The sequence below is a fragment of the Pelobates fuscus genome, chromosome 7, assembly GCF_036172605.1.
Source record: "Pelobates fuscus isolate aPelFus1 chromosome 7, aPelFus1.pri, whole genome shotgun sequence".
Classification (NCBI taxonomy): domain Eukaryota; kingdom Metazoa; phylum Chordata; class Amphibia; order Anura; family Pelobatidae; genus Pelobates; species Pelobates fuscus.
In genome coordinates, this window is record NC_086323.1 from 68541282 (window position 1) to 68555490 (window position 14209).

The following is a 14209-nucleotide window of genomic DNA, read 5'->3' on the forward strand; positions in this document are numbered from 1 at the left end:
TCTGCCTGTCATTTTTTTTTCGATTAGTGGTACTATGCGTGCAAGCTACTGTGACAACAGATATGAGTGGCACTGTGCACTGGCAGAAGTAGACGCTATAGGCCTGACACACATGTACACTACTGTTACACCAGATATGAGTTGCACTGGTGTGACACTGTGCCCTGGCAGGCCCTAAAACGCACACGTGTGAAGGAAACTGACTGCTTTTATTTCACAGTCAAATTTCTAGTTGTTTTTTTTTATGTACACTACTGTTACACCAGATATGAGTTGCACTGGTGTGACACTGTGCCCTGGCAGGCCCTGAAACGCACACGTGTGAAGGAAACTGACTGCTATTATATTACAGTCAAAAACGTTTTTTTTTTTAAATGCAAGCTATTGTGACACCATATATGAGTAGTGGCACTGGGCAAGTGGGAACAGTATACACTGTGAGCCTGACACACACGCTGGCAGACAGGCAGACAGGCAACTGCAATTAGATTACACAGAAAAATAAATTTAAAAAAAGCATATTGATGTTCTAGCCCTAAAAAGGGCTTTTTGGGGTGCTGTCCTTACAGCAGAGATCAGATGAGTCCTTCAGGACTGTAGTGGACACCTAATACACTAACCTAGCTATCGATTTCCCTATTAAATCAGCAGCAGCTACACTGTCCCTCCTCTCACTAAGAATGCAGCTTCCAGGGGGCGGGGCCTAGCTGTCATGGAGAAAAGACGCACTTCGTGTGAGCTCCCTCAATATCTCACTTTAAGCAGCTATCAACAAGCAAATTTCACCCCAGAAGGGGATGACCCAGCAATGTTGCTCCTACCTGACCGACCCGACAGAGTCTTACTTACCTCCGCGTGGCAAGTGTGGCCTGGTGCTCACCGGGCGGGAGAGGCGGACGATCTCCCGATCCTGGGATGCCCAGCTACTTCCCAGTGTCACGGTTCTCGCCGCGACATCCAGACTGCAAGACGAGGTCGCCCCAGAAGTGCCCAACAAGGGATTTGAACCTGGGTACTTTGCAGTCCTGAGCCTGTTGTTTCTCCTCAGAGCCACCTTACAGTTCAAGTATTGCCCATAGTCCGATCTTGCCTTGTATCCAGCACTGGGGGCTGGCCGTTATCTGTGGCTGGTCCAATATTCTCAGCACACCTGAAGCTGATGGCCGTTAGCCAGGTATATAACACTGCCTCTCCCAGAAGGCAGTGTCAGTTCATTGACTCTGGTTCCTGTTATTTCGAGTTCCTGTTGTCCTGTTAGTTTTCGGCTTCTGACCTTGGCTTTGTTCTTGTTGATCCTGTATTCTGGCATCCTCTGACCTCCGGCTTACCCACGACGATTCTCCTGCTCTTGTCCTTGTCTGTACTTCGATCTGGTTATCCTGAAACAGCCCCCGTGCACAGACTCACAGGCCAGGTGAGTTCTTCCCTGACCACCTTGGCCTGTGTTTAATTGCAAGGGTGAGCATATCTCTGCACACTGGACTCCCACCAAGGTAAGCCTTGACAGAATGAACTGACCATAATGGAGTCTGCAGAGATGTCTCAATTGCTTACCCAGCAAGTATCCAGCCTGGCCCAGACTGTCTTGGAGCTGCAGCGAGAAGTTCGTTTTCTTAAAGGCACGGTACGCCCAGCCCTGGAACCTGGTTATCCTGAACCGTTTACAGTTATGCCGGAGAGATTTGATGGTAACCGTGCTTCCTTCCTGTGCTTTAAAGTGGATTGTGAATTGGTGTTTTCCCTGAAGTCTCAGACTTATGCTAATGACTTCATAAAGGTCCGAGCAGCTATTAACCTGCTGTCTGGAAAAATTAAACAATGGGCACATGAAATGTTGCAGTCTCAGAGTCCTGTCCTTGCTGGATGGGATGCTTTCATGACTGCCATGGAAGCACAGTGCAAGACTCCTAGCAAGACCGCTGTGCCTAAACCAGCACCACGTCCCAGAGGATCCCAGATTCCCAGAAACAAAGGGAACCTGTACCAATACCACAACCCCGTGCTGCCTCATTATGCTCCTGTTCCTAGGAAGGCCCCAGAGCAATCCTACCTTCCTCTTGACTCAGATGAACCTATGGAAATAGGATTGGCCCAGCTCAAGGTGACTAGTGAAGAAAGAGACCGGCGGAGAAATCATGGCCTTTGTTTTTACTGTGGTGAAAGGGGGCACTTTATCTCACTCTGCCCAATTCGCCCACCTCGGCCAGAAACCGTTCAAGTTGGGGTTATGCATACCCATCCGGCCAAGTCTGCACCTCTGCCTGAGAAACGCCAAAGTCGCTGTCAGTCTGGTCCACGCTCCGTGACACATAAGAGTACTCAGACCACGGTAGTTAATACAACCTGTGTTTCTCTAGAATCAGCTACCAGTACCCCTGAAGAATCTCTGCCTCCTGCTCCGGAAACATCTGTACCTCTTCTTGAGGAAACTGCTGTTCAAGCAAGCACCACTTCCTACCTGCCCAAAGGAGAATTACCTAGCAATGCACCTAAGGAAAAAGGTACAGAGATACTGACTCCTGGGATCAAGGTACTTACAGCCTGCTCCAAGTCTGGTACCATAAAATCCCAGGATGTAAAAGGACTCTGCTCTGGATACCTGAATTATAAAGACTACCTGAGTGAGATTGAGACCGAAGATGAGGAGTACGATTTCCAAGCAGAGCCTGTTCACGCCCGGAGGGCGTTCTTGACGGGAGGGTACTGTCACGGTTCTCGCCGCGACATCCAGACTGCAAGACGAGGTCGCCCCAGAAGTGCCCAACAAGGGATTTGAACCTGGGTACTTTGCAGTCCTGGGCCTGTTGTTTCTCCTCAGAGCCACCTTACAGTTCAAGTATTGCCCATAGTCCGATCTTGCCTTGTATCCAGCACTGGGGGCTGGCCGTTATCTGTGGCTGGTCCAATATTCTCAGCACACCTGAAGCTGATGGCCGTTAGCCAGGTATATAACACTGCCTCTCCCAGAAGGCAGTGTCAGTTCATTGACTCTGGTTCCTGTTATTTCGAGTTCCTGTTGTCCTGTTAGTTTTCGGCTTCTGACCTTGGCTTTGTTCTTGTTGATCCTGTATTCTGGCATCCTCTGACCTCCGGCTTACCCACGACGATTCTCCTGCTCTTGTCCTTGTCTGTACTTCGATCTGGTTATCCTGAAACAGCCCCCGTGCACAGACTCACAGGCCAGGTGAGTTCTTCCCTGACCACCTTGGCCTGTGTTTAATTGCAAGGGTGAGCATATCTCTGCACACTGGACTCCCACCAAGGTAAGCCTTGACACCCAGCAGGAGCTCCGTTATCCCCCCCCCCCCCTCGGACCGGTGGGGGTTATCCCGGTCCACCCCTGAGAGGCTGTCTGGAGCTAATGGATGCACAGAGCACAGCCGCCCAGGCTGACATACTCATCTGCGACTCTCCCAATATGGCGGCAGCCGCGTGTCCTCCTGGTACCAGCAAAGCATGGCAGGATATTGAGTCTAAGCTTTAATCAATTTTGGAAGCAAATAACAAGCAGGAAGCCCCAACAAGCTCCACCACAGCCCCAACAAGCTCCACCACAGCTAAGCTTCCACCACCTCAAGCCGCGAACCCGGCACTCAGCCAGAGACTTGCCTTTGTTGTTCCGGGTATCAGGGACTCCCAGGGTCTGCACCTGGTGCCCAGAAGGGATCGGATGAGCACAAGCAGTAAACAGCAGCCTGCCAAGCATGTCCCACTATAGCCGATCCTCCACACCATGCCTTTGATCACATGAACTGCTCTCTGCACATTAACTAATCGTAAGGTAGCAAGCGTTTAAACATGTCATTATTTCACCTCCTAAAGAGTTTATTATCGTAGTTCCTTACATGCCTTTACCTTAACCGTTCATGTATTTTGTTATTCACTAGTCTCATCTCATGGGGCGACTCACACTTGATTTATAACTAGTGGTGGAGCTGCTGATATAAATACACAGTTGATAACGTGCAAGCTACACCCTAAACATGACAACCATCTTTCACAACAATGTACTGCTATATACTCATACCCTCAGTGCAACTAGCCATGATATACGCACGTTCAGCCTAGCATGCTCAAATATAACACACTTGTGTCTAAAAAAAAAAAAAAAAATACAAAAAAAATAAATAAAAAAGAATGCAGCTTCCGAATGAATCTAAAATGGATGCTGTCCAGGAGGTGGGAGGATCTGGGAGGGAGGGTCTGCTGCTGATTGGCTGGAATGTGTCTGCTGACTGTGAGGTACAGGGTCAAAGTGTACTCAATGATGACGAATAGGGGGCGGACCGAACATCGCATATGTTCGCCATCCGTGGCGAACGCGAACAAGCTATGTTTGCCGGGAACTATTCGCCAGCGAACTATTTGGGACATCTCTATTTGTATGTATACACGCTGGTACCAATGATAATCTGCTATTACTATACCACCCATCTGGGAGGCAGGCCTGAGGCTTTGCTGGTAGTGGTGGGCTTGTGCTTAACCAATGCCTGATCTGCCGTGTCGGCGTAATCGGGTACAAGTGTCCGCTGATGCAGGGGTTCGGGTCGTGCCTCTCCGTGTTCCTCGTTGGTGTTTTTTGGGCTGATTCCCCATCCAGCCAAGTGTACCTCTTCTGGGCATTCGGAGGTGAGTGTCCGTCGGGATAGTAGTGTGGGCGCTGTGCGGTATGGCTGGCCGCAGTGCAGTTTTATTAGGCTCTTCCCTGGGCCGCCGTGTTGCAAGGTGTGTGTGGGGTGAGTACGTGTAAGTATTTCGCTCGGCTGCGGGATCTGTAGTCGTTGGCAAGGGTCCTGCTAGGTCTCTGCCACTGCTCGCCTGTGCCGTGGCTTGTGGAATGGATGGGTTAACAGCCGTTTGTGTGGCTGCGGTGTAGGTTAGGCAGGTCCTAGTTTCTTCTAGCCCCCTGGGCCCATGTTTGCCCTGAGATTTGTGAGAGAGCAGACCCTTCTGCCGATTCCAGCACACATGGCATCCGCCATTTTAGGTGTTGCGCTCGGGCCCTCGAGTGGGATGGTATCATCTTCAGGCTCCAGCTGCATAGCCTCTGGGTGAGGACCGGGATCACCCCCGCCGGTCCATAGGGGGGGGGGGACAGGGCCAGGTCCGCCCGGGTCTTGGTTTTCATCCGAGCACCATGAGGCAGGATAGTGGGGCAGCGGCCGTCCGCCCCTCTCACCGCCGGCTTAGGCCCCAACTTAGTCGTCGGGGGCTTCACCACCTGGGGACTGGAGCTCTAGGAGCCAGCCTCTCCCTGGATCCGGTATCCTCGTGGCATTGAAGACCCTCGCTGACGGTCAGTTTTAAAGTCGTTTTCAGTGTTTAATACACTTAATTGTGGTTGAGTTGCAGGAGCTGAACTTGCTTGCGACCGTCCAGCTCGGCGGTCCGGCCCCACCCCCTGCAATACAGTTTTTATAATGATTATGTAACTTGAAGGAAAGTAGTAGCAGGCAAGAAATAAGAGAAAGATTCAGCTAATCTCAGGTGATTGGCATAGGGAATTGGTACAATTTGTGGAGAAAATTGATTTAGTTCTGTGGAACTTGTCCAGGGATTAGCAACCTATGGCATTCGAGGTGCCTTTACACAAAACGGAAAGCTGCCACACCCAAACTGGCTGGGGAGATAGGAGGATCTCCTTAAAAGTGTCCTAACAGGAGTCACAGTGGGACATCTTCTGGTGTATATTGGCTGGTAAGAGTGGTGGTAATGTCCCTGCCTTAGAACTGGGAAACTGGGATTGATTTCCGGTCAGATAACCTCACCAGTAAGTGTCCCAGGGCAAGAAGCATGATGAGATATATCCACCTCCCTTAAATCTTCACAGATTGTAAGCTTAAGAAGGGCTTCTTTCACATCTGTTAATATTCTGAATGTCAATCACTTGTCAAAAATATCCCCTTTACATAATTATAAAGCTCTGCGATCTCAGATCACTTCCTCCCAGTGCTTGTGAAGGGGAATCTGCTCTGGAGAAGTGCAGTCCACAGTCTACCACAGCCTGGACTCCACTAGAACCTGGACTCCACATTTCCAGACATAGACACACAAATAATACTAACGACACACAACCACGCATGGATCTTGGGTGAGCTCCCACACTTTTTCTCCCAGGATTTGGTCCAGGTCACCAGGGAATCCGACCATCCAGGAGTAGAAGGTGTGGGTTTCCCTTCTGGCCCGTGAGAAGCATCGAGTATGAAGACAGGAGGAGGAGATCCTCACCGGACAGTCCCCGAATTCCAGGAACCAAGGTTGGCTCCATCACAGCGGGGTGACCAAGGTCAGTGTTACTCACTGAACACAGAGGTGATGGAGAACTCTCACAATTATTGCGAAGGAGGGGAAAGCGTATGATCCCAGGGGAGGCCCAGCCTTCATGAATGCGTCCACCATCGTGCACTCTGGATCTGGCAGCCAATTAAATAACGCTGAAGTCTGGTGATCCCTCTAAAGGTGGGAGAACCAATCTGTGGTGAGATGTGTCACCTCCAAGACATAGTCCGCTCTCAGGGCGATCCTGCGAGAGAGGCAGAAATCGAAGATGCCTTTTGTGATGTCTGAAATGAGACAGGAGCATGCTCCGTCCAGGCGATTGATATACCGGACTGCCGACGCTCTGTTCATCCGGAGTAAGATTCAACAAACAAAGTAGTCCTTCGTCAGGCTGCAGATAGTGAAGGATCCCGTTAAGAGTTCCAGGCAGTCAATGTTAAGAGATAATTCCTGAGTTGTGCACACGCCTTCCGTGGGTGCCCTCTCACAGGTTTTTTCCGCCGCCCCACATGCTGGTATTCGACTCCAGAATGAAGTCCGGTTGGTCATAGGTGGGGTTCGCCCCCCAAAAACCTCACCATGAGGTGCTGCATGTCCCGGTAAAGTAGTCTGGATGGAGGAGGACAGTAGCCCACGATCCATGCGAGTGTGTGGAGGGGCACAGTGTTGCAGCGGAGGACCTTGTGAATTTCCTTGAGTATTGAGAGGACCTTTTAAGGGGTAAATTTCAGGATGCAAGACACAGAGTCAATTATGAATCCTAAGAAGTGGACCATCCAGGAAGGGCCATCGCAGACTCCTGTCGACTCACTACGAAGTCCAATGATTCCAGCCGGACCACAGAGAATCACGAATGTTCGATTCTAGACTCGTAGTCTAGACCCCTCGGAACCGAACATAAGGATATCATCCAGGTAAATAATGCAACTCAACACCCTGGCCAATACATGAGCGATCACTGGATTCAGTAGTGTCGTGAAGCACCAAGGATCTGAGGAGGCAGGTGAAGTGCCAAGGTTCACCGTGTCACAGGGAACAGAGATATCGTCAACAAGAAGGGTGGAAAGGGATCGACAGGATGTGTCCTCATGTTCAGTTTCGCAAACCAGTCCCCTACGTGACAAAGATCCCTTTAAAGTTGGAGGGCAGTGTATTAGATTGGGGAGGGGCAGTTTATTAGAGTAGTGGGGGCAGGGCCACGGGAGGCTGTGTATTCGTTTGGGGGGGCAGTGAATACACTGGCGGGCAAGTGTATAAGTGTAGGGGGGCAGTGTATTAGATTTGTGTGTGAGCAATGTATTGGATTTGTGGGTAGTGTATTGGATTTGTGGGCAGTCTATTAGATGGGGACAGTGTATTAGATGGGGGCAGTGTACTAGAATAGGTGAAGGGGCAGTGTATTAGATTGGGTCTGCATGGAAGTGCTGGACGCTTCTCATGGAGATGCTGATTAGCCGCACAGCTTTTTGCCACACATGCACAATAGCCTCCTAATGCTTTCCTATGGGAGAGCATTGCATTGGCTGAGATCATCAAGTTTGATCAAACTGAAGAACACACTCATAGGACTTCAAAATAAACAAGATAACGTCATTTTCTTTTTTTAACAGCTGTGCAACAGTATACATCCACCATTTCTGTTAAGGTAGTTGGACTGAAACATTGTTTGTATGCAAATGCCTGTCTCCTTAAAATAAATTTGCTCTTTTATTTACTTTGAAGCCCTACAAGTGTGAGGATGTCAAGTGTCAGTTAGGCGACTTTTTTTATACTATACTTTTCAAAATAAACCTATGTTTCTATGAAAACTGAAGTTTGTTTTGAGGCCCACATAAATGTAAACCTTGTTTATTTGGCCTTTGTTAATCTTTGAGTTTGACATGCTTGATCTACTGCCTTCGCCATTCCATATAAATTTGCTCTTTTATTTACTTTGAAGCCCTACAAGTGTGAGGATGTCAAGTGTCAGTTAGGCGACTTTTTTTTATACTATACCTTTCAAAATAAACCTATGTTTCTATGAAAACTGAAGTTTGTTTTGAGGCCCACATGAATTTAAACCTTGTTTATTTGGCCTTTGTTAATCTTTGAGTTTGACATGCTTGATCTACTGCCTTCGCCATTCCAGTGGCGCTTGCTGTGATGGGTAGACCCCTTAGCGGAGACATCCAAGGCATCAGAGTCCACCCGTAGTGGGCTCGTCTGGTGGCTTGTATCGGTGAGGGGACTGGTCCTCCTGTCAGCACATTTGAGAGTGTTTTCTCCATGAATGCCGCCACCGCTGCTTGTATCATGACAGGCTAGCCAGGGAATTTTCCATAGTGGCAACTCGTGTGACACAGAATTGGGACTCACCCACAAAAGTAGACAGATAGATTAATCATGATATTGGACACCCTTGTAGTAGGCACAAATTAATAGGCAATTGCAGGATGCGGGGCAAACAGACCAGACTACAATACTACTAGGCAATGTTTACAGAATCCCTACAGGGTTGTAATCTTAACAGTTGCCAAATAAAATAGACTGGGGCTCACCCAGTAAACAGAGGCTGCATTAGCATGCCTCCAGCACAGTGCAGCACACATATAGTAGGGGCCTCATCCCAGGTGCACTGGGTATGAACCCTTAAGTGCTGGCGACGGCCCTGACAGAGAGCACTAATCTGTGCTCAAACAGTCAATTTAAGGTTATGGGAGATATTCCTTTAAGCGGTATGTCCTGGAAATCTTGCCCAGCAGTTAACAGGGGCTGTAGCAGCATGTCTCCACTCAGTAGCACAGTGTAGTAAAATGTATAGAAGAGGGGTTCACCCCAGGTGCACAGGTTATGAACCCTTGAGTGCTGGCCACAGCTCTGACAGAGCTGAAGCAGTTAATTCGAGGTTATGGGAGATTGGTAGATAGTCCTTTAAGCAGTATGTCCTGGAAATCCGCAGTCAGGGCCGGAGTGGGGATACAAAGCAGCCCTGGAAAAAAATCTATACCAGCCCAGCAGCACGGCGTAGGAAAAAAAAAGGTGAGTAAAAACACTATTTTTAAACACACACATATTGTCATACCTTGTGTCCCGCGCCGTCCCGGTCCCGCCGTCCGTCCTCTCCTGCCGGGTGGTGCGGATCTCTGGCTGGCGTGGCGCGCGTCTGGGAGGGCGTCTGAGGACGTGCGCGCACGCACACGGTAGCCGACAGGCACAGAAACACATTGACAGACACACACACTTTGACACACACACACAACAGACACACACATTTCTTGACAGAAACACACGTCATGATAGACACACACGTACCATGACAGATACACACACACCATGACACAGACACACACACCATGACACAGACACACAGACACACACACACACCATGACACAGACAGACACACACACCATGACACAGACACACACCATGACAGACACACACCATGACAGACACACACCGACCATGACAGACAGACACCGACCATGACAGACAGACACAGACCATGACACAGACACACACACACACTGACAGACTGACACATAATATATACCTGTGGGCGACCGGACAGGAGTCTTGCAGTGCAGACAGCTGGGTCAGGTGTGCTGGCGGCCGCCAGGGGAGCTGGCAGTTTCGGCGGCCGCAGGGAGGAGCTGGCTCCTCTCTGTTCCGGCGCCTGCAGGGGGGGAGCTGGCTGTGCTGGCTCTTCTCCCCAGCGCGCAGCTTAATGAGACCGGATATTCCGTCCCGGTCTCATTAAGTAGCATGTGCGAGCGGGGGAGCAGAGCCAGCACAGCAGCTCCCCTTGCGGCAGATAGAAGATCCCCACTGGACCCCAGGGTGAGACCCCACATCAGCTCCAAAAGGTAGGGAGCAATAAAGAAAATGATGTGTGTGCAAGAATGTGTAAATGTGGGTGTGTCTGTCAGTGTGTGTGTGTGTGTGTCTGTCAGTGAGTATGTGTGTGTCTGTCAGTGTGTATCTGTGTCTGTCAGTGAGTGTCTGTGTGTCTGTCAGTGAGTGTGTCTGCCAGTGAGTGAGTGTGTCTGTTTGTGTCTGTCTGTGAGTGTCTGTCAGTGTCTGTGTCTGTCAGTGAGTGTGTGTGTCTGTGTGTGTCTGTGGGTGTCAGTGAGTGTGTCTGTCAGTGAGTGTATGTGTGTGTGTGTCTGTCTGTGTCTGTGAGTGTGTGTGTGTCTTTATGTCAGTGTCTGTGTGAGTGTGTGTGTCTGTCAGTGAGTGAGTCGGTCAGTGAGTGTGTGTGTGTGTTGGTCAGTGTTGCATTGGCTGTGACTGGACAGTGGAGTACCTGGAGGTGCATGGAGTCACGCAACGCCACGTCACATTCCGACATGACATCGACGTGCTCCACCTTCACAGGTTTTCAAAAAGAGGAGGATCAGGGAGGATCAGATTTGGCACAGGGTGCGGACTGCACCATTTGAGGTATACCAGAGGCCAGCCGTATACCAGAGGCCGGAGTCACATACTGGCAGTGCAATGTGAGTGGAGTCTGCTTGTTGGCTAGAGGGGGGTTCTGGGATTTAGTAGATGGGGAGACTGGAATTGAGTAAAGGGGGGGACTGGGATTTAGTAGAGGGGGTGCTGTGGTTTAATAGAGGGGGGACTGGGATTTAGTAGAGGGGGTAAGATCCAAAACCCCTCAAGCCCCAGAGAAGTGAGAGCAAGAAGCGGAGAGGGCAGAAACCAAGAATAAGGTAGGAACACAATAAATAACATAGAAAAAAACACAGATGCACACAGTACAGAAGCATAGCAAGAACAAACAGCAAAGTATATAAAAATATAATACAGAAACAACCTCAAAAAAGCAATAGAAACATAAAATAATGGAGAAGAGTAATTCTCTGATATGCCTGCATGATGGAGCAGTAAATAAAGAGGAAGTGCTTAGGTGCTGCTGTGGAGCTAGTAAGGAGAGATTATGCAAAATATGAAGCCTCCTGTCATGTTGTAAAATTTCAATGCTACTAGCTAGGTCTAAAAGTTACTTGACACTACAACTCTTAACCTGTAATGTGACTGCTGAGAATAGTGCACTCCCAGAATAAGTTGTCAAATTATTTAAGAGCGGATTGACATCTTACCTGTGTCCCCCTGTTGCTTGTGTTGCTGTCAGGTGTCTCCCCTGAGCTTGGCATGGCTCGATAAAAGGCCATGGCTCGATTTGGGAAGCCCATTGGTTGAAAGAGCTCAGCTGTTGCTCTCATCCAATAAAAACAGCCCTGCATAGCACTGCTTAGCTCAGTGGAGCTAACCATATTCTTCCTGTGGGAGAATCTGGTAGTAGGTCTGCAACCACTGGTGCCCAGGTAAGTTATCAAACTGTTCTTAAACGGTTGGCTACTTTCTCTGTGTAGACACCAAAGCACTCCTAGGAACCATAACCACTACAGTGGGCTGCACTGGTTATGATGTTTGGAGTGTTTCTTTAACACAAGTGACATCCACTTATACTTACTATATATCATAAAAATACAGTACGAATTAAAACCAAGGTAGCTTTAACAAATGTACTAATTTGGCTAATTAAATGGATATCAAAAGTTTAAAAATTGTTTTAAAAGTTCTTATATGAAAATTCAACATTTTAAATTATTATAATAAACTGTTTTTCATCCCAAAGGGTCTCAAAAAAGCAACATTTATTCCTCCCTGAAGGGCACCAAGTAACAAATTGATTCTCGTTATAGTATTACAAATGTGTTGTTTCTGTTAAATAGGCCCAATTTAGACTTCCATAGTAATGCAGATTTATAATAAATTAATTATGACAGTGCCCTAGATTTTAGCGTAAAAGATAATGAGAAAAAAAAGCATTACTTACATCGTCTAAGGCTTTAGACTGTATATAATTAAAATAAGGGAACTCTTTGAAAATGTTCCTAAACTGTTTAGCTTGTTTATTGTTTATAAGAAAAGCATTAAAATATTAATGAAACAAACAAAATAAACCAATAAATATACTGATAACTGATAACCATACAAATGTTCCATCTCTCTGGACTCTTAGTCATGCAAAGTATATCTTGCAGCAGCTTGAAGGCAGGAATCATTTAACCCTAATCCTCCCTAGCAATAACTCCTATTGCTAGACCGCATCGTAAAAACTACTACAATGCAGCACTCTTAAGAAAAAAAACAAATGTCAGCATTGTTCATATGAAGGTTGGTATTTATACAGTTGTGCTCAAAAGTTTGCATACCCTGGCAGACATTGTGGCATTGATTTTGAAAATATGACTGATCATGCAAAAAAAAAAAAAAAATCTTATTCAAGGATAGTGATCATATGAAGCCATTTATTATCACATCGTTGTTTGGCTCCTTTTTAAATCATAATGCTAATCAAAATTACCCAAATAGAAATTAAAGGGACTCTCCAGGGAGGACATTTTACTCACCTCGTTCCAGCGCCGGGAGCCTCGTGAAGCCGCGCCCCCTATTTGGCGCGGCTTCACGAGGCTCCCGGCGCTGGAACGAGGTGAGTAAAATGTCCTCCCTGGAGAGTCCCTTTAATTTCTATTTGGGTAATTTTGATTAGCATTATGATTTAAAAAGGAGCCAAACAACGATGTGATAATAAATGGCTGGCGTGTACAGGGCCTTTTTAGGGCCCTGCGTGATAGGAAGTCCCTCTAGTGGCCGTCTGAGTGACGGCCACTGGAGGTATTCCTATCAATCAATGTAAACACTGTATTTTCTCTGAAAATACAGTGTTTACATTAGATTGCCTGCAGGGAGCTATAGATAATACCTGAACAACTACATTAAGCTGTAGTTGTTCAGGTGACTATAGTGTCCCTTTAAGGTTAATTTCACATTCCTGTAGCTTTTTAAACTGCAATTAGTGTATGTGTATAAATAGTCAATGAGTTTGTTAGCTCTCACATGGATGCACTTTGCAGATAGATACTGAGCAATGGGAAGCAAAAAAAAAAGAACTGCCAAAAGACCTGCATAACAAGGTAATGGAACTTTATGAAGAGGGAAAAAGAAATAAAACGATATCCAAAGCCTTGAAATCTGATGTGTTGAGGGTATGTGAGCTCTAAAGGCACGGGGAATCTTGTGAAAATTGATGGCAAGATGAATGCAGCATGTTATCAGAAAATACTGGCAGACAGTTAGCATTTTTCTGCTCAAAGACTGCACATCGGATGCTCATGCATTTTTCAGCATGACACCTAACCATGAGTTAACCCTCCAGAGATAACAGCAGAAAAAGGTGAAGGTTCTGGAGTGGCCATCACAGCCTCCTGACCTTAATATCATCATGCCATTCTGGGGAGATCTCAAACATGCGGTTAATGCAAGACGATCAAAGACTGCATGACCTAGAGGCATTTTGCCAAGACGAATGGGCAGCTGCAAGAATTGGGGGCCTCATAGACAACTATTACAAAAGACTGCACACTGTCATTGATGCTAAAGGGGGCAATACACAATTTTAAGAACTAAGGGTCATTTCTTTTTCTTTGTTGCCATGTTTTGTTTTATGATTGTGCCATTCTGTAATAAACTACAGTTGAATATAAATTCCATAAGAAATAAAATAAATGTGTTTTGTCTGCTCACTCATGTTTTCTTTAAAAATGATACATATATCACCAATTCTCCAAGGGTATGCAAACTTTTGAACACAACTGTAACGTGTGTGCCTCTAGAGTAGCACAATGGTAGCAGTCCCCAGATACACTTGAAAACAAGAAATACTGATGTATTTACTAGGAAAGAGACTTACTGAATATAATAAATGCAAAAATCTAAAACTTTACATTTAGAACAATGATCTATATACAGGGAGTGCAGAATTATTAGGCAAATGAGTATTTTGACCACATCATCCTCTTTATGCATGTTGTCTTACTCCAAGCTGTATAGGCTCGAAAGCCTACTACCCATTAAGCATATTAGGTGATGTGCATCTCTGTA

The 14209-nt window shown here is 47.0% G+C and overlaps 1 protein-coding gene across 1 annotated transcript in view; it reads right to left on the reverse strand.

Moving 5' to 3' along the window:
* HFM1 (helicase for meiosis 1) overlaps window positions 1–14209 on the reverse strand; it is a 218622-nt gene that overhangs the window by 141581 nt on the left and 62832 nt on the right. The window contains exon 7 of the mRNA XM_063428059.1: window positions 12102–12172. Within this exon, the coding sequence (XP_063284129.1) occupies window positions 12102–12172 (71 nt within the window). The remainder of the gene's footprint in view (window positions 1–12101; window positions 12173–14209) is intronic.